The sequence below is a fragment of the Heloderma suspectum genome, chromosome 16, assembly GCF_057233095.1.
Source record: "Heloderma suspectum isolate Gila_16-S chromosome 16, 16-S_ref, whole genome shotgun sequence".
Taxonomy (NCBI): domain Eukaryota; kingdom Metazoa; phylum Chordata; class Lepidosauria; order Squamata; family Helodermatidae; genus Heloderma; species Heloderma suspectum.
Genome location: NC_139473.1, coordinates 6,319,593 through 6,342,120, shown reverse-complemented (window position 1 = coordinate 6,342,120; position 22,528 = coordinate 6,319,593). Strand labels below are relative to the sequence as shown.

General features: G+C 48.5%; 1 protein-coding gene across 10 annotated transcripts in view; it reads left to right on the top strand.

Annotated features, from left to right (window-relative positions):
- BCAS3 (BCAS3 microtubule associated cell migration factor) overlaps nt 1-22,188 on the top strand; it is a 583,990-nt gene extending 561,802 nt beyond the window's left edge. For 3 of the 10 annotated variants that reach the window (XM_084823239.1, XM_084823238.1, XM_084823242.1), the window contains one exon: nt 20,570-22,188. In XM_084823239.1, coding sequence (XP_084679365.1) covers nt 20,570-20,718 — 149 coding nt within the window. In that variant the 3' untranslated portion in view covers nt 20,719-22,188. Of the gene's footprint in view, nt 1-4,641; nt 13,727-20,569 lie in introns of those variants that run through there. The other 7 variants (XM_084823241.1, XM_084823244.1, XM_084823243.1 and 4 more) reach the window with 4 other exon arrangements.
- Nucleotides 22,189-22,528: the final 340 nt, after the last annotated feature.

The window sequence follows — 22,528 nt, the reverse complement described above, 5'->3', positions numbered from 1 at the left end:
GGTGTAGTCCTATGGTTTAGTAGAAAGCCTCCAAACCCGGAGGCTTCTGAATATCCAGTGCCCTGCCAGGCTGCTACCGAGAGAGCGGGAGGAGTGATGGAGGCAGTTTTCACCTCTCCATCCTCTTTTTGTTTCATTTCTGAGCCCGTCTAGAGGAGACATGCTGCCTCTTTGTCCATCAGGAAGAGGCATGCTGCCTCTGAGCCCGTCTAGAGGAGGCATGCTACCTGTGAGCCCATCTAGAAGAGGCATGCTGCCTCTGAGCCCATCTAGAGGAGGCATGCTGCCATTGAGCCCATCTAAAGGAGGCATTCTGCCTCTTTGCCCATCAGGAAGAGGCATGCTGCCTCTGAGCCCATCTAGAGGAAGCATGGGCTGGAGTTGGGGAGGTCATGGGACTGTCTCTATCCTGGCCTCTCCTCTCCCCTTCACTCCCCACCCAAATCCCTGCTGAATTTGATCAGTTTGTTTTCATGGCTGCATCTGCTGCTTTATTCTTATGTATCTACTGATCTAGATGGGCCTCTGGATATGGATAAAGCCAAGCTCACAGCTGTGACCATGCAGGATCTAGGGGTGGTTCTGCTTTGCTTCTCCCTTGGGAGTAATTGCCTGGGGAATTGCTTGTCCCCACCAGAGCATGATGGGAATAGGTGGAGCCCGAGCAGGGAATCATGCAGAGTGGCAGTAGGCAGCCTCTTCCGAGTGCCGTTATTTCCTCTCCCTGCATTTGGGTGGTTGAGGGGAAGGGGGCATCGCCAGCTGGCCAGATTGGGGGTTCCCCAGATGGCCAGATAGGGACCCGAGGATTGGGGTTCTGCACATCTGATTTATGTCCTGTGGCATACACTTCGGGAATTGCGGATCTATCCAGATGCTTGTATTTTGAAAGTCTCCTGACTTCAAGCTTGGCCCAGCTCTTTTCTGTTCATTTATCTCTTCCAAGTGTGCTTTGGGCCTTGGTTTCGGGGAGTTTTCTCTCCTGCCGCTGCCTCCGTTTCATCCACCTCCCATTCCGTCAACCCCCCCGATTTTACATCTTGGAAGTGCAGGAATCCGTATACCTAACATCAGCGGTTATAAACTATTATTGTCCTGCGAAGTCCATTAGAGAGCTTTTATTTTTTAAAAAAAATTGGCATCCCATTCTGTTTGTCCCTGTACAGCGCCGAGGTGAGGAAGCGTGTATTTTATATGACTCCCTGTAAGCTTTCTGAAAGGAAACGAACCATTCCTTGCTATGGTGCCCTTGCCAACAAATGGTTTTCCCCCTTCCTTTGGAATGACTTCCAAATCTTTAGCATCTTGATGATCTGCCATTTTTAAACCTTCTCAGCAGGAGAGAACCAGCGGCCTGCTCCGAACGCAGGCAGCTAAACGAGCGATTTCCTCTTTCAAGTTTCCGTCAAAGGCTAAACACGAACAACTGGGGAAAGGAACAATCGTTCACTGCAGTTCCTTCTGGGTTTTAAGCTTGACCTGGAGATGACAACAGTGACACTAAGAATATTTCCAAACCTCAGTCCAGCTCTGGGTTAAGAAGTGGCACTCTTGACTGCATTTCCAAAAACAGAAATATGCGTACACTTAAGGGGCATGATTTCTAGTAGGAATCTCAACCAGTTTGAACCTGGTTTCCCTGACGTGGATTCCACCAAAAAACAAACAAAAACATGGTGTGTTTTGTTTCCCTGGTAGGATGGCCACATTTGTCAGTTTCGGTTTCTCTTCATTTCTCATTTTTCCCATCTTAAGTTCAATTTTTCCTGAACTTCAATAATTTTTTTCCTAAGTTTGCATGAAGATCTGAATGCGCTTTAGTGCATGTTTTTCTGAGTGCATGCACTCCATACCTGGGAGTGTGCTGAGAATCCATAATTAATGGCATTCATTGCCAGAAGGTGTGAACATGGGTGGCTAGCTTAGATGGCTTTCAAGGAGGACTGGACAAATGAAAGGTTGGAAGAGGAAGACACTGGCCTTTCTTCCATGGAAGAGGAAAGGTTGGTTGACAACCATTGCCCATGATAATAAATAAATAGCTAGATGGAACCACATTCAGAAGTTGTGTATCTCTGGTGAGGACAGACCCTAAGAGGACTGTACCATTAGTGCCCTGCTTGCTGGCTTCCCAAAGGCATCTGGAAGATGTCCCTTCTTAACAGAACGTTATGTCTGATCTAGCAAGGATTTTCTTATGTTCTTGTTATGTTATGTTCTCCTGCTCAATGCAGGAATCCAAGTCAAAGCATCCCTGACAAGTGGCTGTCCAGCTTCATCTTGAATGCCTCCAGTGTGGGAGAGCCCACCACCTCCCTAGGGAATGGGTTCCATCGTCGTATCGCTCTAACCGTCAGGAAGTTTTTCTTGATGTTCAGCTGGAATCTGGCTTCCTGTCACTTGAGCGCGTTCTTCCGTGGCCTGCATTCTGGGACGATCGAGAAGAGATCCTGGCCTTCTTCTCTGTGACAACCTTTCAAGGACTTGAAGAGCGCTGTCCTATCTACCCTCAGTCATCTCTTCTCAAGGCTAAACATGCCCAGTTCTTTCAGTCTCTCTTCACAGGGCTTTGTTTCCAGTCCCCTGATCATCCTCGTTGCTCTCCTCCGAACCCTCTCTAGTTTGTCTGCATCCTCCTTAAAGTGTGGTGCCCAGAACTGGACACAGTACTCCAGATGAGACCTAACCAGTGCTGAGTAGAGGGGAACTAGTGCTTCACAGGATTTGGAAGCTATACTTCTATTAATGCAGCCTAAAATAGCATTTGCCTTTTTTGCAGCCACATCACATTGTTGGCTCATATTCAGCTTGTGATCTACAACAATTCCAGGATCCTTTTTGGTTGTAGTATTGTTGAAAGCTCCAGTCCCTCTGACATCCTTTTCTGTCTAAAGATGCATAGGACTGGGCCCTAAATTGCTGAAAACAAGCAGACATGAGCTACACAAGCCAAGTGCCAGTCTTTAAAAAGTATGTAAGACGTATGGATGTGAGAGGTAGTTTTAAAACAGCCTCCCCTAACCTAGCACCCTTCAGATGTGTAGAACTATAACTCCCAGGGGGAAGTTGCCGTCCAACACATCTGGAGGCTACCAGGTTGAGGAAGGCTATTAAAAAAAATGGGGAAATCAAAACATTCTTACTGGTGCCTAAAAGATAACAAAGAACGCACCAGGTGTGCTTCTTTCTTTGTGGAGGGACATCCATAACTGGGGTTTCACAGCTAAACAAGCCCTCTTAAGAAGCTGCCTTATACCAAATCAAACCATCGGTCTGCCTATTTCAGTGCTGTTGACACTGACGGGCAGCAATTCTCCAGGATTTCAGCCAGGATTCTTTCCTAGCCTGACCTGTGGATGGCAGAGATTGAACTCAGGACCTTCTGCATTCCATGCAGGTGCTCTACCACTGAGCTATGGCCCTTTCCCCTGGTCACCACACGCCGCCATCTCTTTAGACTGCACATGGCCATTTCTATGAATGACCCCCCTCTCCCAATATTAAAAAGAAATCATCTTCTTGGACATCAAAAGCTAGCATAACCACTTGCTTTTTTGCCTTCAGTGATGTCATCCTGCTTTGTGATGATATCTTGGGTATTCTTTCCAAACAAAAGGTGACACTGAAGCTGCAGGGCTACCAATCAGGGTTGCCAGGAGGCTCACTAATAGAGTGCCTCTTGGTAGCCCTGATTGGTTGTCCTTTGCCACCAGAATATCAAGGACAAGAGGATCCAGGATCACCTGAATGTGTGCCAGGGTGGTAGCATCTCTTCTGCTTGCAGTGCCCACACACAGAGACACACAATGTGAAAAGGGGCCGCTCTAAAGGTAGAGCACATTTCACAGGGGGATAAAATGTTCATGAATTCCATCCTACGTCCCCACATACACACTTTGACACTTTTCTTCCATAATCAAAGGCAGGTTCAATTAAAATGACATTACCTAAAGCCGCCATTTTTAGAAAAAGAAGCAGAAGGTGTCTGCTTGCCTAATGTGCATCTTGAGGTTATGCTCACACACTTGCTCCAGTTCAGCCTGTTCTCCAGGATGTGCTGTCTCCCAGCCCAGGGTCAGGCGCATACGCTGCTGTGCACGGGAGCTGTCGCTTCTTACTTCTCAAGCATTTGCAGCAGCGATGACTTCCACACGCCGGCATCCAACCTACAGCCTGCATGCGCCGCATTCAGAGTGCCATTTTCAAACCGTCTGCATGGTGGAGAATGCGCACGCAGCTCCTGGCCCATGAGCAGGAAGCCAGCATGTGCAGGAATTTCAAACCCACTTCCAGTCACTACCTGTCTCTTATTTTTGAACACTGAGCAAGGCCCCTTGGACAACCTCTCTCGGGTAGACACTCCTAGGGCATGCAAAATGGCTGATGTTGAAATATTTCCCAACGTTGTGCAACTGAGGCTGTTGGCGTTATCGGGTTTGGGTTTGTTTTTTAACCATACAAGAGTTTCTTTGATTATTCTTCTCTCTCTGTCTCTCTGTCTCTCTTTTTTTTTAAGTCAAATTTGGGATTCTGTTGTTCAGAGCAGAGAGGTCACAAGGCCCTAATGCATTTAGCATTGACTGCCCTCTCTTGTACTGCTTCTATTAGTCAGTAATTTGATTTGTACCTATTCATTTGCAGGCCCTGCAGGAGCGCTGTGCTGGCCCAGCGTCTAATTGGTGCTGTCTCTATTTTAGCCTCATTAAATTAGCCCTGACTCCTGGCCACTTGGTGTCTGCGCTTGTCTGTCCATTTATACAGCCTAATGTAACACAAAATTCATTACTGATCACATTACTTTCAACTCTGAAGCCGGCCTCATGATAAACATTTTCTTAACCCTTCCCTCTCCAGTGCCCAGAAGATAATAAGGCACTTTCTGAAGCCGAGGGGTGAGGGGATGGCGGAGAGAGAGGGGGTGGCTGGGAGAAAAAAAATCAATACGGATGATAAAGCCAAGTAGAATCCCATTTCTAGGTTTGCCATTCTGGTTCAAGGAAGGGGGACGGATTGGAAAGCATGGATGAGATGAAACCAGATTAGATTGGCACAATGGAGGCTGTTGGCTCCAATTCTGGTGGGGCTGTGAATCCATTCCGGGTTTCAGTTAGAACCAGCCAGAACTCTAAAGGATCTCTCCAAGGTGCTCCGCCCTATCCCGAAAATAGGTTCCGTACCTTGGATCGCTCCTTTGGAGTTCTGTTTGGTTCTGACTGAAACCCAGAGTGGACTCACAACCCCACCGAAATCAGAGCTACCACCCTCCACTACATTGCCAAGAGTAGGGTGGGTGTGTGTTTTCTTTTACAGAGGTCAGTCCTCTATTTGAAGGGCTGAAATGTCAAATTCCAGTGTAAAGCTAAAGAACCATCAGAACAATGCCCATCCACAGGTAGCAAGCACCTGGACAGGCAGGAAGTCAGGTCACCTGGTCACGGTCTTCTGCACAATGGTGAGAGGTCCTGTATTTCTATTGAACTTAGGATCGTTATTTCTGTATTTGCCTCTATGCATCTAAATTAGCATATTAGTTTATTGCATTTCTATACCGCCCAATAGCCAAAGCTCTCTGGGCAGCTGCCACCATTAAAACCATAAAATACGACAGGATAAAATATCGTATAAAAGTTTCAAAGTACCATGTAAAATAAAAAAATAAAAACCAAAATAAAAGGTAGCAGCAGTGCAAGGATTTTGGCTAGCCCAACAGAACCGTGAAAGGAACTCTGGCACATTTAAGTGCCCCCAAGAAATTTGCAGGCCAGCCAAAATGGGAGGCCTTTTTTCCACCCCTTTCACCCACACTTCCCCCAAATTCAGGTTGAAGTTTTGTCCCAGCCAAAATGGGAGGCCTTTTTCCCACCCCTTTCACCCATACTTCCCCCAAATTCAGGCTGAACTATCCTGCTCTTACATGGGGCTCCCAGTTAGGGCCAAGCCAAAATCCCCACCCCCTATTTTGCCAACCCATTGATGCATGATGAAATGAGAGGGGCATTTTGTTGAGGGAGGGGTTGAAGGAGAGGGCAAACTTATATCCCCAGCCACCTTGTGTGACTCTCAGTGGCCACGGATTGGCGGGGGCCATTTTTCCCCACAGAATATCCTGGACACATCATCGTTCCAGGACAAACTTGGGGGGGAAATGGCAACCTTCACTGGAGGCTGCCATTTTTAAAAAATTAAAAAGGGGGGGGCTCAATCCACAATAATTCCCATTGGCTTGAAATATCTTTTGACGCTTTCCTGGCCTCCTTTCCTTTGGGAATCCATGGCAGGATGGGGTGTCGTTTGCAAAGGAGCTTCTCAATAGTTTCTTGCATTATTTAGTTCTGTGATCCTGGACAGCTCTCGAAATGAATCTTAATTGCTCGGAGGTGGGTTGCGGAGAAAGGAATGTCTTGGTTTTTCATTAACCCCTCCAAACTTCACACGAGGTCATTTTTCTCAGCTGTGGGTAGGTTACGGTGTGCGGTTCAATCGTTCATCTTGGCAACGTTCTGATGGGCTGCAGAGCGTCAAATGACTACGGCAGCTTTCTCCAACTTGGTGCCCGCCAGATGCTTTAGACCACAGCTCCCATAATTCTCAGCCGGAAATTATGGGAATTGTGGTCCAACACATCTGGAAGGCACAAGGTTGCGGAAGGCTGAACTAAGGCCTTTCAATGGACCTTTGAAATGTGTATTCTAAAGTAGAGCTGATTCATTTCAACCAACACTTTGAGCTAGAAGCCTTTCCCATGTTACATGGGTAGAATCCTGGTGTCTAGCACTGCGGCAGTGGGGAGGGTGCATTTTTGAATGCCGCCCAAGATATTTTTAAAACTTCTCTGTGTGTAGAAAAGCAGCTCATTGGGGAGAAAGCTTTAGCATCAACTTCCCTCACTGTCCTAGTCTTCTACATGCAGGGAGCTTTTTATGTGGGAGAGCATATAAAAATATGACATCATCCAACACACACACACACTCCCCTGCAACTGGAAATGGTACAGTCCTAAAGTGGGTTTGCCACTTGATTTTGCTGACTGGGTAGGGAAAGTGTTAGCATTGCCAATAGATCACTTGTGAGCCATGTCTCCTTGTGTCGTGCTTGCACTGTTGAAATATGCTTGTTAAAAGACCTGATAACCCAAATAACCTCAAAATGGGGGAGTGGGGGATCGGGTCTTAGACATGAAAGAGTTTGCTAAAGTTTTGAGGTTAAAGTTTGTCTGAAATCCCTCATTCAGCGTATCAGCCAAATGATGCCCAGACCATGAGGTAATCGCCTGATTTATGAAGTTCATATACATAAGCCAGCTTTTTCCCATTCGGTTTTCTTCCTGTGACAGCTGGGTTGCTGGTGGTAAAGAGATCCCCTTGCTCACCAGAACAGGAGAGGATCACAAGGGACCAAGTCTTGCCCAGGATTTTTAGAATTCAAAAATCACTCTCACGGGACTGTTTCATTCTGCATCCAACGTGGGTAAAACATGGCCTGTGGGATGCATACGCAGCCCGGACCTCTGGTGCTGCCACACTTCTAAAATTTGCAGCAGCCAAAAATGTGGCCCCTTGCTGACTGCTATGGAGGCCTTTAAAGGAGAATGGCTACTTGGAAACAAGATAAATTTGCCCTTTGTAAGGCTCCATAGCGGTTTGCTGCCGAAATCTGGCGGCAAATTGCTCATAAAGCTGGGTGCTGTGATCAAAAAGTCCCTGTCTCTTGTTTCTACCAACTGAACATCTGTCAGTGGCAGGACCAGGGGAAGGGCCTTGGAAGTTTATCAGAGTTCCTGACCAGGTTCATATGGGAGGAAGGGGTGGAGAATCTTTATTCTGTCAAGAGCTACTGTCTATTGGGGGCTGACACCCTCTCTCTCTTTCTCTTTCTCTTTTTGACACACCTTCCCTCTTTCTCTTTCTCTTTAACACCCCCTCTCTCTCACTGATACCCCTTCTCTCTCTCCCTCTTTCTCTGACACCCCCTTCCTTTCTCTTTCTCTTTGTCACCCCATCTCTCCCTCTCTGACACCCCTTCTCTCTCCCTCTTTCTCTGACACCCCTTTCCTTTCTCTCTCTTTCTCTCTCTCTCTGACACCCCATCTCTCTCTCTCTCTCTCATGAAACCCCTTCTCTCTCTCTCTTTCTTTCTCTTTCTGACACCCACACCTCTCCCTCTGTCTCCCTCTCTTCTCCCCTACCCATTGGGCAGCCAGAGCAGCGACAAATCATTCCTGCCAGATACCTTGCAGAGGGCTTTTGACATTAGGCCAAGGACCACTTGCAGCCAAGGTTGCCCACCAAGATCTAGGGCTTCAAAGGGTCATGCTAGCATTACAGGCAGCTGTGCAACGCAAAATGCCTAAGATCAGGAAATAACTCTCTTTCCCCCAAATCATATGGGCACATATATACATAGGCATCGAAACAGGATTATCTGTGCCTATTGTGGAGAGAATTGTTTCTCTAAACACTTGCTTCTTTATCTGGTGTACTTTTAACCTTCCAGAAATTGTGCTGAGTAAAACCTGGAGAAGTTCCAAAGGGTTGAAGACTGAAACTTTGACAGGCCAAATTGTCAGTGCTCTTTTTTAAAAAAAAGAAGAAGAAAGAAAACCACACAGCCCTTAAAAAAAAAAAACCTTAACTAAATCTATTTTTGTAAACGAAAGGGTGAAAAAATGGAACATGCTTAAGAAAGCTTTCTCATCTGAAACCACTCTTGTGGTCTTTCTGGATTTGGATATTTCTGTTGAGCTGTACAGCTTCTTTGCTCCTCAGTTTATCTTAATAGAGCACCAATACTCTGGGGGTAAAATGTGCACCATACATTGATTCTTTAACATATATTCTCGAAGTCCTACAACTTGGCTAAAAAATGGTGCTAAACCTGCTCCTTGCTTTAATTCCCAGGCAGGCTGGTGTATATTGCACGTTTCCGTGGATCACACCAATTCATTCAGACCAACAAAGGGTTTGTTACTGGGTGCAGAGTTTGTCATTCCAAGAGTCTTGGCTCTCATGTTTGGGGAGGGAAAAGTCTCTAGTCCTTATGGCTGGCCTTGGCAAAGGATTTCGGCCGGACCTGCTTCACAGGGTCGTTGTGAGGATACACTGGGTGACTTTGGGCCAACCATTGATTTCTCAGCCTAACCTACCTCACAGGGTTGTTGTGAGGATAAAATGAAGAGGAGGGGGACCATGTGAGCACCTTTGGGTTCCTTGCAAAAGGAAAAAAGTAGGATTTCAATGTGAAATGTCAGTAAAACTGGTCTACATCACCCTGAGCTCAAGTGCTCAAATTAGAGGGGGCAGAGGAGGGCTAGCCCGCTTAGCTACCGGTTTAGATGATTCTATTCTATGATTTGGCTGAAACTGGGGGAGATCAGGAGTGGAGCCCCGCCCCATAATTCAAGCACTGCCTGAATTTATTGGAAGAATGGGAGGGAGAAAAGAAAGGATGCATGCCTGATCTAGCGAGGAAGGCAGGTACCGCGGCCACCATCACAGATCCCGTTCCTTTTCGAAACATTGTCGGTGTGCATCTCAGCATCATCCAGCACAAGGGATTTGCAAAGAAAAGAGGACATTGGTCGAGCTGCAGAAGCTCGCCGCTGTGAAAAGCGACGGACGTGTGAAAACGAGGCTACAGTTCGTTCTTTCCACCCGTGCTCTCCCGTTCAGTCCGGGGTCACTCCTTCAGCGAGCCGAGCCGCTTGAGCCTAATGCATCGTGACAGGTTGAGATGATGAAGGAGAATTCTGGAATCCAAAGCTGCGGCTGCCGCCCCCCCCGCCCCCCCTTCCCCGCCATCGCTGCCACCACGTCAGCCTGCCTGTCCTTGTACCCTTTTGCCCAGCTTGCGTCCCTGCAGGAATTGCTCCAGCCCTCTGCTGGGGAGAAGGTTGGATCAGATCTTTTGAGCAGGTCTCCCCCCCACCCCCCCACAGCCTCCTTCCCATTTCTTCCCATGGAGGATATTTCTTGAAGCGCCCGCTCCAGACCCCTTCTGTCAGGGAAAAATGAGAGAAAGGAAAAACCATTAGGAGGAAGAATGCACCAGAGAGGGGATTCCACAGTTAGAGAGAGAGAGAGCACACATGAGCAAGAGGGAGACAGCATAATTTATGAGTGGCCCAGGCAATGGAGGGCTATATAGATTTCCAAGCAGGCCCCCAATTAATGTCCCGTGTAGAAATGGTTTCCCGTTTAAGCCAAGCCGGGCAGGGCCTCGTTCCCTTTCAAGAATTCAGTGTAGTCCTTTGACAGTTCTCTTTCTCTGGTCTCAATCCGACCAAAGGTTACGACTGATGCAGCTTGATTTTTCCCTCCCCATTCCTCCGAGATCGTAAAACGAAAGGGGGATGAAGATTCGTCAAGTCCAGCTGTTCTCATTTTTTGTCCTAACTGCTTCCCCTGAGTTTGGAAATTAACGGTCTCCGCTTCCCCCAGATGGAGACAGGTCCAAGCATATAGGGTCAGTAATGTTGATGCTCAGCTTAGTATCACAGGACAGGAACATAAGAAGCTGCCATAAACTGAGACAGGAAACGGGTCCGTTTAGCTCAGTATTGTCTACATGACCCTTTTCTGGCCAAACCCCCAAAATGGTCCCAGCCATGCATAAGAGGGAGGTATTGGAGGCTTGGGGGAACTTTAAGGTTTGCAGAAATACCCCCCCAAAAAATCTTTAGGGGAAAAAACCCAAAGGGGAGAACCCCCCCAAAAAAAAACAGCCCAGTGAGGACTGAGCATGCCCAATGAGCACGGAACATTGGCCAATTGTTGGAGGAGGGAGAATGGAAAATGGGGAGGGAATGGAGTATTGTGGAAAAGGTCATGGCTGGCTGGTTGTACAAGAGTACTCAGCACTGCAACTATTTGTTGCAGCTTCCCCTTGTTTCATATATCTACCACTAGGCTTACATGGAATTCAAGTCAATATACTTAAGAGAGGGGGAAAGCCAGTGTGGTGTAGTGGTTAGGGTGTTGGAATGGGACTCGGGAGATCCAGGTTCGAGTCCCCACTCAGGCCCTGAAGCTTGCTTAAATATTTGTATGTATGTATGTATGTATGAATTAATAAATAAATAAATCTGTACCACAGTGACAATAAACCAGGAATCATCTCCAAATCCATGATTTTTAGCCCACTACGTATCCACCTTGGATGGTTTAATTTCTTGTGTGTGTTTGTATTTTTCCTCGTTTTTGTCTTAATCCCCCCCCAAATGAACATAGCCCTCTATTTATCCCCAGAACAGGCACAGCAACCAGCACCGCTTCCAAACACAGCCACCCCCAAGTGCCTCAACCTCAACCTGGTGGGATCACCTGTAGGTTTAAAAAACCAAACCACCAAACCTCCACCCATCTCTAGAGCTCCCCTTCATCTGTGAAATCAAAAGGTGTTCTTCAAACCGGGGTAAGTATTGCCGTTCTCCATTTCGGAGAAGCTGAAAGAGGAGATCCAGGAGAGTTCCGTCATACCTGGAATTATTCTGGGTGGATTCCCAGTTTCTTAACCAGCTCTTTTCCTCCCGTATCTTTCTGGCTTTGAGCGTTCTGCGGGCTTTTGGTTGTCCAGCTTTTGGGATGCTTCAGGGGGCGGATAGGATCTGCAGCACACTTAGGGCTGTTTCGTGCAGCATCGAAGTCGAACACATGGTGATGCTCATTGGGATCTTGGGATCATTGGGACCTTGTGCTTCTTAAGGGGGGGACACTGTCCCTGGACTTTTTCATTGTAAACTTCTAGAGCCATATTTATTTATTTATTTCAAATATTTTTATTTCGCTCCTCAGCCAAAATGGGTCCTGGGAGCGTCTAACATGCAGTCAGTAAAACCAGATGGCCTCTTCCTCTCAGGGCTTACCATCTAAACAGGCATGACACACAAGGAAAAGGGATGGGGAAAGAAGAGGGAATAATGAAGTCATCTTTTAGTGGGGCTGGTGGAATGGTCCCACTTCCCCACTCATCTCCCCCCATTCAGCCTGCTGCACTGGCTGCATATGTCTACATCACTTTAGATTGCACGAGGCTGGTTTTCCCCAACCTGGTGCTCTCCAGAAGTCTTGGACTTCAACTCCCATCAGCCCCAGCCAGGTTGGGGAAGGCTACAGTCGGCCATTTCCCACTCTCAGTGAGCGTATGGAGCAAGCATCAAGATCCGTCCTTCCGGCCTCCACACGTCTGTTTATTCCATTTTTATCCCACCTTTCACGAGCTCAGGGCAATGCACATTCATTTCCCCCTCCCCTCCTCCAGTTGGTCCTCACAACAACCTTAGGAGGTAAGCCAGGCTGAGAGAGCGAGGCTGGCCCAAGCCTACCCAGGGAGTTTTGTGGCTGAGTGGGGATCTGAACCTGGGTCTCCCCGGGCCTAGTCCGAATGAGATGACCTACACCCTCACCCTTGGGTCCTTTGTTCCATCCCCTTCCATTCCCCAAATGCACCATGCCCATCATTATAGCAGAGATTTTGCCAGCATTCAGAATACGTGATTCTCCTAACTTTAGTTCTCCCGCATCAGGACTCTGCCACCTCATTGCCTCACTTGTGTAGGTCCACCCTGAGCTCTCCGTGAATTTCTCCTACAACGAAATTCGGTGAGATGTGAAGAATTTTCAACTCATCCTCGAGGGAATTTTGCACATCCCTAAAATGCGTATATATCTCTTGCTGATCTCTCTTCAGCTGTCTTGTCAGTATATTTGATTTCCTTGCCTATCCTGCTGCCTTTCCCTGCATGTACGTCTAAACTGCCTTACAGTAGGGATGGAGAAACTCAGGCCCGGGGGCCAAATCCTTCCCTCCAGGGTTTCCCAGAAGGCCGCACCCCCAATCCTCCAACCAGGAGCTTTTGTGCAGTTTTTTCTCCATTCTAAAAGCCTCTCCTAAGGCCCTAGTTACTGTCAGGGAGAGCATTAAGCTGCAATATGCTGGTATTTTTTTATATCTTTGGCCCCACCTTCTTTGCCTTTGGCCACACCCCCTTTGTCTTTGGCCCCGCCCACCACTGGAATGCAGCCCTGAGAGCTTCTCCAAAATGGCATTGAGCCCTTGGGCTGAAAGAGTTTCCCCTCCCTTGCCTTACAGGATCTGGAGGAGATTTTACCGGAGGGGCCCTTGCTGCTAAGCTGGGGCCACCAACGTTTAGCAGCAGCTTTTCAGATCGGTGCTGTGCCACCACCAACAGAGCCAGATGCTTAGTATGGTTCCAGTGTGCTCACAGTGCAGGATTTTTTTATCGTTCTCCCCGTGAAAGCTGAAAGGTGGCAGTTTTTTTGTTTCTTGATGGCTCTTTCTCACGCTTCTGTGCCTCGGTTGGGTATCCCACAGCGGTTACTAAGAGCTCTTGGTATTGATCTACCTGTTCCAAAAATACTTCTGGGGGAGCGGAATCATCGCCTTTTTGTTGTATGATGAATGGTGGAAGGAAAACGGGTCAAAAGAGGGTGAGAGCTATTCAAGTACAGCAGCTGTTGCATGGGAAAGATAGGGATGGCGGAGAATTCCGCCACGGATTCCAGTGAGGCCAGATTCTGTAGAATCCTGCCCCCCACCCCTCCGCGGAATCCCCCCGGAATCCGTGGCGGAACAGCCTCTTGCCCCCCGCCCCCCCGTGGAATCCCCCGGGATGGCACTTACCTGCAGCGGATTCGGTGGCAGGTGCAGCGACGGCGGGTGCGGCGGCGGGTGCAGCAGCGGCAGGTGCGGCGGTGGCGGCTGGTCTCCTGGCCAGCCGCAGCCGGGCACAGCATACACAAATGGCGGCGGCTACGGCAGCCGCCATTTGCGTTCGCTATTTTTCGCCATTCTAGCCTATGTAAATATTTACGCAGGCTAGAACGGCGAAAAATAGCGAATGTAAATGGCAGCCGCCGCAGCCGCCGCCATTTGCGTACACATTTTTTTTTACTTTGCCGTGATAGGCTACGTAAATATTTACGTAGCCTATCACGGTTAAATACAGGGACGCAAATGGCGGCAGCTACAGCCACCGCCATTTGCGTCGCTGCTGCCCAGTGGCCGGATGTCCGGCTGCAGGCGGAGCTGGCTGGTGGCTCCGCAGAATCCCCACGGAGTGGAGCCGGCCAGGCAGGACTCCAGGAGGAGGGACGGAGCACCTCCCCCCTCCGTTGAGGATTCTGGGGGGAGGGACGGAGCGCCTCCCCCCCCCACTGTGAAGCAGATCCGTGAAACGGTAAGTGACTTTCGTACATCCCTGGGGAAAGATGAATGCTGGTTAGACCAGAGCAAAAGCGCAGCGTGCCTCCGGTACAAAAGGCTGCCTAGCCCACAATTTGGGGGGGGTTAAGAAATGGTGAGCATTTGGCAGGTGCTGGCAGGTACAGGGGGCATGCACAACAGAAAACGCTTGTCACGGCATGCTGAGCCCGTGAACATCCTCAGGGAAACCGGGATGGGTGTTCCTGATGAAAAAACCACGCATAAAGCAATGGTTCCCGACCTTTTTAACATACAAAATTCAAAACCATATAAACAGCTAAAAACAATTTCAATAAGTTACTAGACCTGATCAAGACAGCTGACATAAATGCCCCATCGTATGCCATTAAATGCCTGGGAGTAGAGGACAGTCTTAACCTGGTGTTGAAAAGATGACAGTATAGGCAACAGGTGGGCCACTGTGGGGAGATCGTTCCAGAATCAGGGGGCCACCGCTGAGAATGCCCTGGGAGTTGTAGTTCAACAACATCTGGGGACCCAAGGTTGGGAACCGTTGGCTTAGATGGATCCTTGGTCTGACCCAGCAGAAGTGAATTCTTATGGCTTGAGCTGCTTTGGAGACTCTACCTCTAAAAGGGGGTGAGGGGGAGGGTCTGTTTTTTTGTTTGAAGAATTCTGGTTTATCTGTTTTAGTCATTTAAATTATTTCTGTCTACTTTCTACTTCCTGCCCACCCCTGCTTTAGAGTCATATGAAGCAACCTCACCCCATTGGTCCATCTAGTTCAGTATTGTCTACACCAGAAGTAGGGCAACCTGGTGCCCTCCAAATATGTTGAACTACAACTCCCATCATCCCGAACCATTGGTCTTGCTAGCTGGGTCTTCTAGGAGTTGTGATCCAAAACAACTAGAGGGCACCAGGCTGCCTATCTCTGGTCTACATTGACCAGAAGTGCCTCTTCAGGGTTCCAGAACAGCGGTCTTTCTCAGTCCTACGTGGAGGAGCCAGGATTTGAACCTAGGACTTTCTGGGCACAAAGCATGTGTTCCGCTACTGAGCTATGTATCCTAAAATTTATCCGCTCTTCACCCCTAAAAGCCTCTTACTGCTTTGGCAGGCATACGGCTCATTGATCTTTTTGGATAAGCAGCATTCAGGAAATATTAACATCTGTTTCCCACACATACACAAAAGCATTTTTTTTCCCCTTCTTTCTTTTAAACACGATAGTGGAAATGCAACTTTGGCATGGAAATCAACCCTCATTGGAAACGAAAGAGACGGGTCACCTCGCCGGGAGTTCAGAAGCTGAGAGGGTGCGTGGGCGGGGCCTGTGCCCGCGTTCCATCTTCCTGCTGATGGCTACCCGCGGAGTGACGTGAGACCTTTGACCAAAGCCAGCTGTGGGCGAGAGGGAGATAAAAAGGACCCAAATCAGACGGGATGCGACCAGTATTAGTGTGGGATACGCAGCTCAATTGCTAGTTTTTTACTTCCTGAACGCATGGGAGCAAACGGACCAGGGGAGGAGAACGGAGTGTGTTTGCTTTTTTCCAAAGACGTGGGCTCCTTACGGAAAGATGGGTGAGCCAGCGTTTTTGTGGTATCTAAGGTCATCGAACTAGGGATGTCCATCGCTGTGGAATCCAGCCCTTTTGGGGGTTGTGATGGACTCCCGTTGAGCACCCAGCCTGGCTCCCATTAGCAGGACGAGTGGCAGGGGTTTCCCCGAAATCCGGGAACTTGTTCTGGTACTTTTTTTCTTTACGTAAAGAGAAACATGTGCAAATTGTGGGGCGGAATTTCAGTAATATACACAAATTGCACCTGCAATTTGTGCGAATTCTGCCAGTTACGGCCCAAATTTGTGTGAATTACACGAATTGCGCCTGAAATTTGAGCACATTTCTATTTACATAAATAAAAATGGAACCGGGAAAATCCGCGAGTTGGCTCGACTCAGTGCAGATCGAGTGAAGCCTGTTCCTGGGGGAAAGGAGCCGAAGTCTGAGGGGGGCGTGCTGGTGAAACTTTGGTGAGCTGCACCCTCTGGACGGATTGCTCTGACATTCCCACATCACACTCGACTCTGCTTATAGGTCTGCCGGCTTCCTATAGATCAGTGGTGGTCAAACTGTGTTGCCAAGGTGCCTTGGGACCTTCTCCCACAATGCCTCAAGGAAAAGTTGGGTGTGTTGGAGGCTCCCTTCTCCCTTCACAGGAGATGAAAATGCAGCCCAGCATGGCTGGCTCGTGCCCCGACATGATGCGTATAGCTCACGGGAGCCACCAGGGATCAAACAGGGAACTCTCAGGTCTTTTGGGAGCTCGTCTGGTGTGGCGATCTACCGAAAGGGCAGTGTGGAGCAAGAAAGTTGGGGCAATGAAGTGTCCATTGGGCCCTGCTAGACAGGAAGAGCTTTGGAGGCTTCCGGTTCAGGCTGCAACTTTGCCTGGCCAACAGCATCTCCCTGGCCCAAGCGTGTTTTCAATTGCGCGTTGGTCTTTGATTCCTGGCTGGACCTCCGAGCTCAGAAGCGTCGAACCTCTTTCAGCCTGAGAGCTGAATTCCATTTCAGAGAAGCTCTTGGGGCCGGACTCCAGGGGGTGGGCGGGGCTGAAGGGGAAAGGGGTGTGGCCAAAGGCAAAAGGGGCGGGGCCAAAAATACCAGCCTGGTTTAGCTTGAAGCTGTCACTGCTGGTAACTAAGCGCTAGGAGAGGCATTTCAACCTTTTAGAATGGGGGGGAAGCCTGCGCTAAAGCTGAGGAACAGCCAAAGTGTCAGTGGTTGAGGGAAAGAGGGGTGGAGCCAGGGGAAGGGGCGTGGCCTTCTGGGGAACCCCAGAGAGATGAATTCGTACTGCTGCAGGGACCAATTGGGCCCCCAGTCCTGAGGTTTCTGCCCCCCTGCCCTAGCTTGACACGCACACACAAAGACACACTCCCCCAGCTCTTCGTTCCTGGCATGATTCCTGGTTGCCAGCACCGGCCTCCACTCGGAGAGCGGCCTATGGCTTAGCCCTAAGAGTATCCCCAAAGATCTCCCATAATCCTTTGCAGTGCCAAGGGGCTTCCCTGAGAGCCATGCAGGGGTGCCTCAGGAGGTACGTTGATGCCGGAAGGATTCCTTCGAGGCAGGGGATTCGAGAAACGCTTCCTCAGGTTGCAGCCATACCTCTCCGTCACTCGGGCCTCGTATTACACCTGTCAAATCTCGCTTCCTCATAAAGAACCATTGAAGCTGTAATTCTGCAACTCCAATCTGCTTTGGGCACAGAGTTACATCCGGATGTTTGTTGTTATCCCAGCATTTTTCACACCAGGCCAGTTCACACATTTACCTAACTGGAGATTCTCGTTGTGCAGTAGAGGAGGGGCACCTCCTGCTGCTTCTGCACCCCCCCCCACCCGGCTAGAGCCAGGTAACTGTGTGAACAAGCCCTCTGAATAGCTGGCATTGGGACGAGTGGGAAAGAGACAGGGGTCCAATTCGGCTTGGGCCAAACATTTAGAAAAGTTGGCCTGAATTGGGGGGGGTACAGGCCCGAAAAGGGGGGAAAGCTGCTTCGCCCCTTTTGCACTGTGGCAGGGGGGCTGAATGCCAAAGGCAGGGGTGCAAAACTCGTGGGAACAGTGGAGGTGGGTGGTTCTGGTGTCAGTGGGTCAGTGAATCCGCTTTGGGCTGCGGTCAGAACTCTAAAAAAGCTATCCAAGGTGCCTGTCCCCAAAATAAGTTCCGCACCTTGGATGGCTCCTTTGAAGTTCTGACTAGTTCTGATGGAAACCCGGAGTGGCTGCAGTGCCCCACTGACATCGGAGCCACCAGACTCCACTGCACGGCCGCCTCTTTGGCTCCTTCCATCGGTTGGCTGCTCTTTTTTATTCCCTGGGGTGCCCCTGGAACAATGCTACAATGTAGCATTTGCATCGTGATGCTGTGTTGAGCTTATGAGGAATACAAGATGGTGGCCACCAGCAGCAGCAAACCTGAGTGAACATTGCACACGCTGTGCCCTTAGAACACCCTCCCCCCCCCGAAATAGCTGAGATCTGTCTCCCCAGAGGAATGGGAGAACCCGGGGTGCTTCAGTTTGCCAAGATTCTCTGAACTCCACTTCGAAGTGCGCTCCCATTTTTGTTTGCGATGATGGTGGTGGTGGTGGTGGTGATTGGGAACATCGGCAATTGGATCGGCAGCATCGCGCATTTTTGTTTGCATTTCTCAAAAGTGCGTACTTCTCCCCAGTCGACTAAAGCATGGAAATGCATTTTTCAAACAGTACACATTTTTCGAATGCTGTTGCAAGTTTGGGAATGCGTGAGCTTTCCCCAAAAAACATGTTCGTGTTTGGAGTTGCAAATGGGACAAGTTTGGACGTTTCACAAACTGAAACAAAATTCTCATACAACCCTGTATTCCCCCCACCTCCTTTCACTGCCCACAAATGGGGTGGCAAAATGGGGTAAGTGTTTTGGCTTGGCCATAGATGTGACCCAATGTAGAGCGGCCGCTAAAACACAACATTTCTGTCTTGTTCATGGCCAAAAATAATAGCAATTCATTTTCCATGAACTATCACCGGGATCAGAAGGAAAGCAGCCAGCAAAAACACAGGGTGATACCGGGATGCCAGTAACGCATCTTGGTCCTTCTATGTTTTGTTAGTTTTATGAAAAGAATATTTCAATTTATTAGCCATTATTAAGCATTATCATTACAATTATTTACTACATTAACAGTGCAATCCTATATATGTCTGCTCGTGTAGACATGTATAGTTAGCCCCACTGAGTTCAGTGGGCTTACTCCCAGATGAGTAGGTATAGGACTGCACCTAAATAACTTTGATTTAGCAACCAAGTCCTCAGTTTTGGATTGGGGTGTGTCTTGTACTGCTATAACATATGCAGGTGTAGGATCTGATATCTAGGGTAGGTGTAGGAATTCTGAGAACCTCCTGTTTCCCTTTTTAATTAGAAAAGAAAAGAAAGCTTCTAGTCCTTATGACATCAGAGGAATACCTGTAAACTTGGGCAATTCCAAGTGAAATCATTGGAGGTGGTCAGACTTGGGTGGCCATAATGGTTGCTCCATCATATCTTAGGTGGCCTCCTAACTAGGGATGTCAAGAGAAAAAATCTGCAATGGAACCAAATGAGTTTGGATTTTCATTAATCAGACCCATGGATTCCACAGTGGACCAGCTTTCCCGCTGTCAGGCAGATACCACAGGTTTTGCAGACTGGTTTTCCAACTTTCCTGAATGTTGTGCAAATTTTGGTGTTTAAAAATATGCAGAATTTTAAAAACCGGCCAAAACTGTGCATTTCCCCCATAGGCTAAAGCATGAAAATGCGCATGTGGGGGGAATTTATGCATTTTCGCACATATGGATTTGCGCAAAATGTTCATTTCCACAAATGCGAGTTTGAACAAATTCGGAAACAAAAAAATCATGCGTCATGATGGGCAGGCGACTGACAGTCCATGAAACAGAGATGGAACGGATTTCACATAAATCCCTGTTCCTAACATAAGTGCTGGGAGCAACAGTGTGGGGAAGAACAATACTATGAAATGCTTCCAGATACCAGGGGCAGGGGGCACAGAGAGTTTGAGCTACTGTCTCTGGTCAGGACTGTACATGCCCCTTGTCCCGATGCTCCTCCTGCAAGTTCATATGGACTAGGAACTCTGCCTGAAGAGATGATTTGCAGGTGATGGGTGCTCTGAAGCAGCAAGCTGGTCACCCACCATCATACGACAACATATGGAAAAAGTCAATATGTGGACCCACACCACTGAGCTGTTGTTGACTGTGGGGCTTTCCAAAAGAGGGGAGAGGGGGGTACATGTCAATCTTGAACCAATAACATTTTAAAATCTGAGGTTCAAAGTCACAGACCCTATGTGGAATGCAGTGGAGGCTGGTGGCGTTGATGTCAGCGGGGCGGTGAATCAGCTCCAGGTTTGTGTCATAACCAGTCAGAATTCTAAAGGAGCTCTCCAAGGCGCCGAACCTATTTGGGCATAGAGTTGAGCACCTTGGATAGCTCCTTTACGGTTCTGGCTTGTACTGACTGAAACCCAGAGCAGGCCCACTGTCCCACTGACATCAGACCCACCGGCCTCCTCTGATACACACACAGCGCTCATCCTCCATATCGTAGAACCATAGAATAGTAGGGTTGGAAGGGGCCTCTAAGACCATCAGGTCCATCCCCCTGCTCAACATAGGAATCACCAGACCAGTGCATGTAAAGCAACCCCCCCCAATCAACGCCAACCCCCTCACGAACCTGTGCAGCCGCTGAACGGTGCACCTCACTTTGGGAACCGAGTCATTAACCAGGCCAGGCCCTTTTTCCCCCTTTCCCCTGCAGAGCTGCAGCGAGAAGGAAGCATCGAGACGCTCAGCAACAGCTCGGGTTCCACCAGCGGGAGCATTCCACGGACCTTTGACGGTTACCGGTCGCCTCTCCCGACCAACGAGAGCCAGCCGCTGAGCCTCTTCCCTACCGGCTTCCCTTAAATGGCTTCTGACGTTCCTGGAGAGAAATTGCACGGGCCGACAACCCGCTGCTCCACATGGACTCTTGATGTGCATTTATCCCAACGGTTGCCTCCCAAGATGGATGGCGCGACAAACATTGATGCCTCTGCTTACCGCCCTTCTGGACCTGTACGAACAAAACGCTGGATTTGCTACACGGTGCAATATGAATGCGGATACTTTTTTCCTTTAACCCTAATGGCTTTCTACAACACACACACACACACACACCCCTGAATATGGGGGAAATGGCTGCTTAAAGAAGTATTTTAAACACCTTTCTTTGTCCTTTTCACCATAACCTGCTTCCACCGCCACCCCTGTGATGCGCAGAGACCTGGTCTCTAAATCCTGAATACATTGCTAACCCATTTGGTTTTGGTAAGAGTTAGTGCTACTACCCATATTTAGGAACGCACATGATATTTCACGAGACCAGGGCCCATAAGCTGGGACCTTCGGCGTTGTTTGGTGTTTTCCCGGCTTTTGCCCAGTTTTTTACCCATTCTAAAAGGTTGAGATGCCTGTCCCAAGGCTGAATTGCTGGTAGTCAGAGCTTTAAGCTAAAATATGCTAGGATTTTGGCCCCACCCCCTTTGCTTTGGGCCATGTCCCCTTTTGCCTTCAGCCCCGCCCACCACCACCAGAATGCAACCCCCAAGAGCTTCTCTGAATAGGAATTTGGCCCTTGAGCTGAAAGAGGTTCAACACCCCTGAATTAGTGGGAGGAAAAAGCTTGAGGACTAGCTCCAAATGGGACAGTGGTTCATTTGCAAGGTTGTTGGTCTTGTTCTCCACAGATATCAAACTTGATGCCAAGAGTATTACAAGCAAAGGATGTTTCTTTTTTCCTGTCCTTCCTTTCTTTTTTTGTCTTTGGGAAAGATGATCTTTGATGGTTCCACATAGTTGAGAAATGTACTTAATCTGATTAACTTGAGCTGCAAAATCTTTCTCAGTTGGCTACAATGTCTTTCACTGGAACTCCTCATGTCTGTCGAAAAATGCATGTGATCTTGAATAAATCTCTACATTGAAAGGATCTCCTTTACCATCTCTGTCGAGGCGGCATTTCCAGAGTTTGTGGGTTACAAAGCAATTACTGTGTTTTAAAACCGGGGTGGGCAGAATTCTGGCATGAAGAATCTATATTGTATTTTACTAGAACCCTGAGATCCACCCATAGGAGCATGGTGCAAAGGACACAGACTGGGAAATAAAGAATTCTGCGCCCAGGAATTTGCTTGCGAATCCCAGAACCGAATGACACTCACAGTCCTTTCATGCACAAAATCTCCTCCTGGTTACTCCAAGCATTTTTCCTTTCAGCAGGGAGAGACTTCCTTTGTTGCTGCTGTTGAACAACTGGGAGTCAGAAATCCTTATCCAGAGATCTACCAGCAGATCTTGATCTAACTTCTGCCCATGCCTGTTTTAGAAGATAGAGAAAGAGAGGTCTTGATGAATCTTACTTGAACGGTGGTGTCTAAGGCCAAAACTTTGACCCTAAGGTCAGCTAAGAATTACACCATTAAGAATTAAGCTCGACTAGGGATGTCGGAGGAATCCGTCTTGGGGGGGGGGTGGAGCTTGCCAAACTTCCGTCAGCTCAGCCCCCTGGACTTCATCTTGTTTTCCCATGAGTCCAGGCCAGTTTGCAGATTTTCTGTGTTGACTCAGGTCAGTTCATGTACTTTCAGTTTTCTTTTTTATTTGCGCAAATTTGGGGCGTAATTTGCATGAATCGCAGCTACAATTTGCACAAATTGCTATTTACGCCAAAAACAAT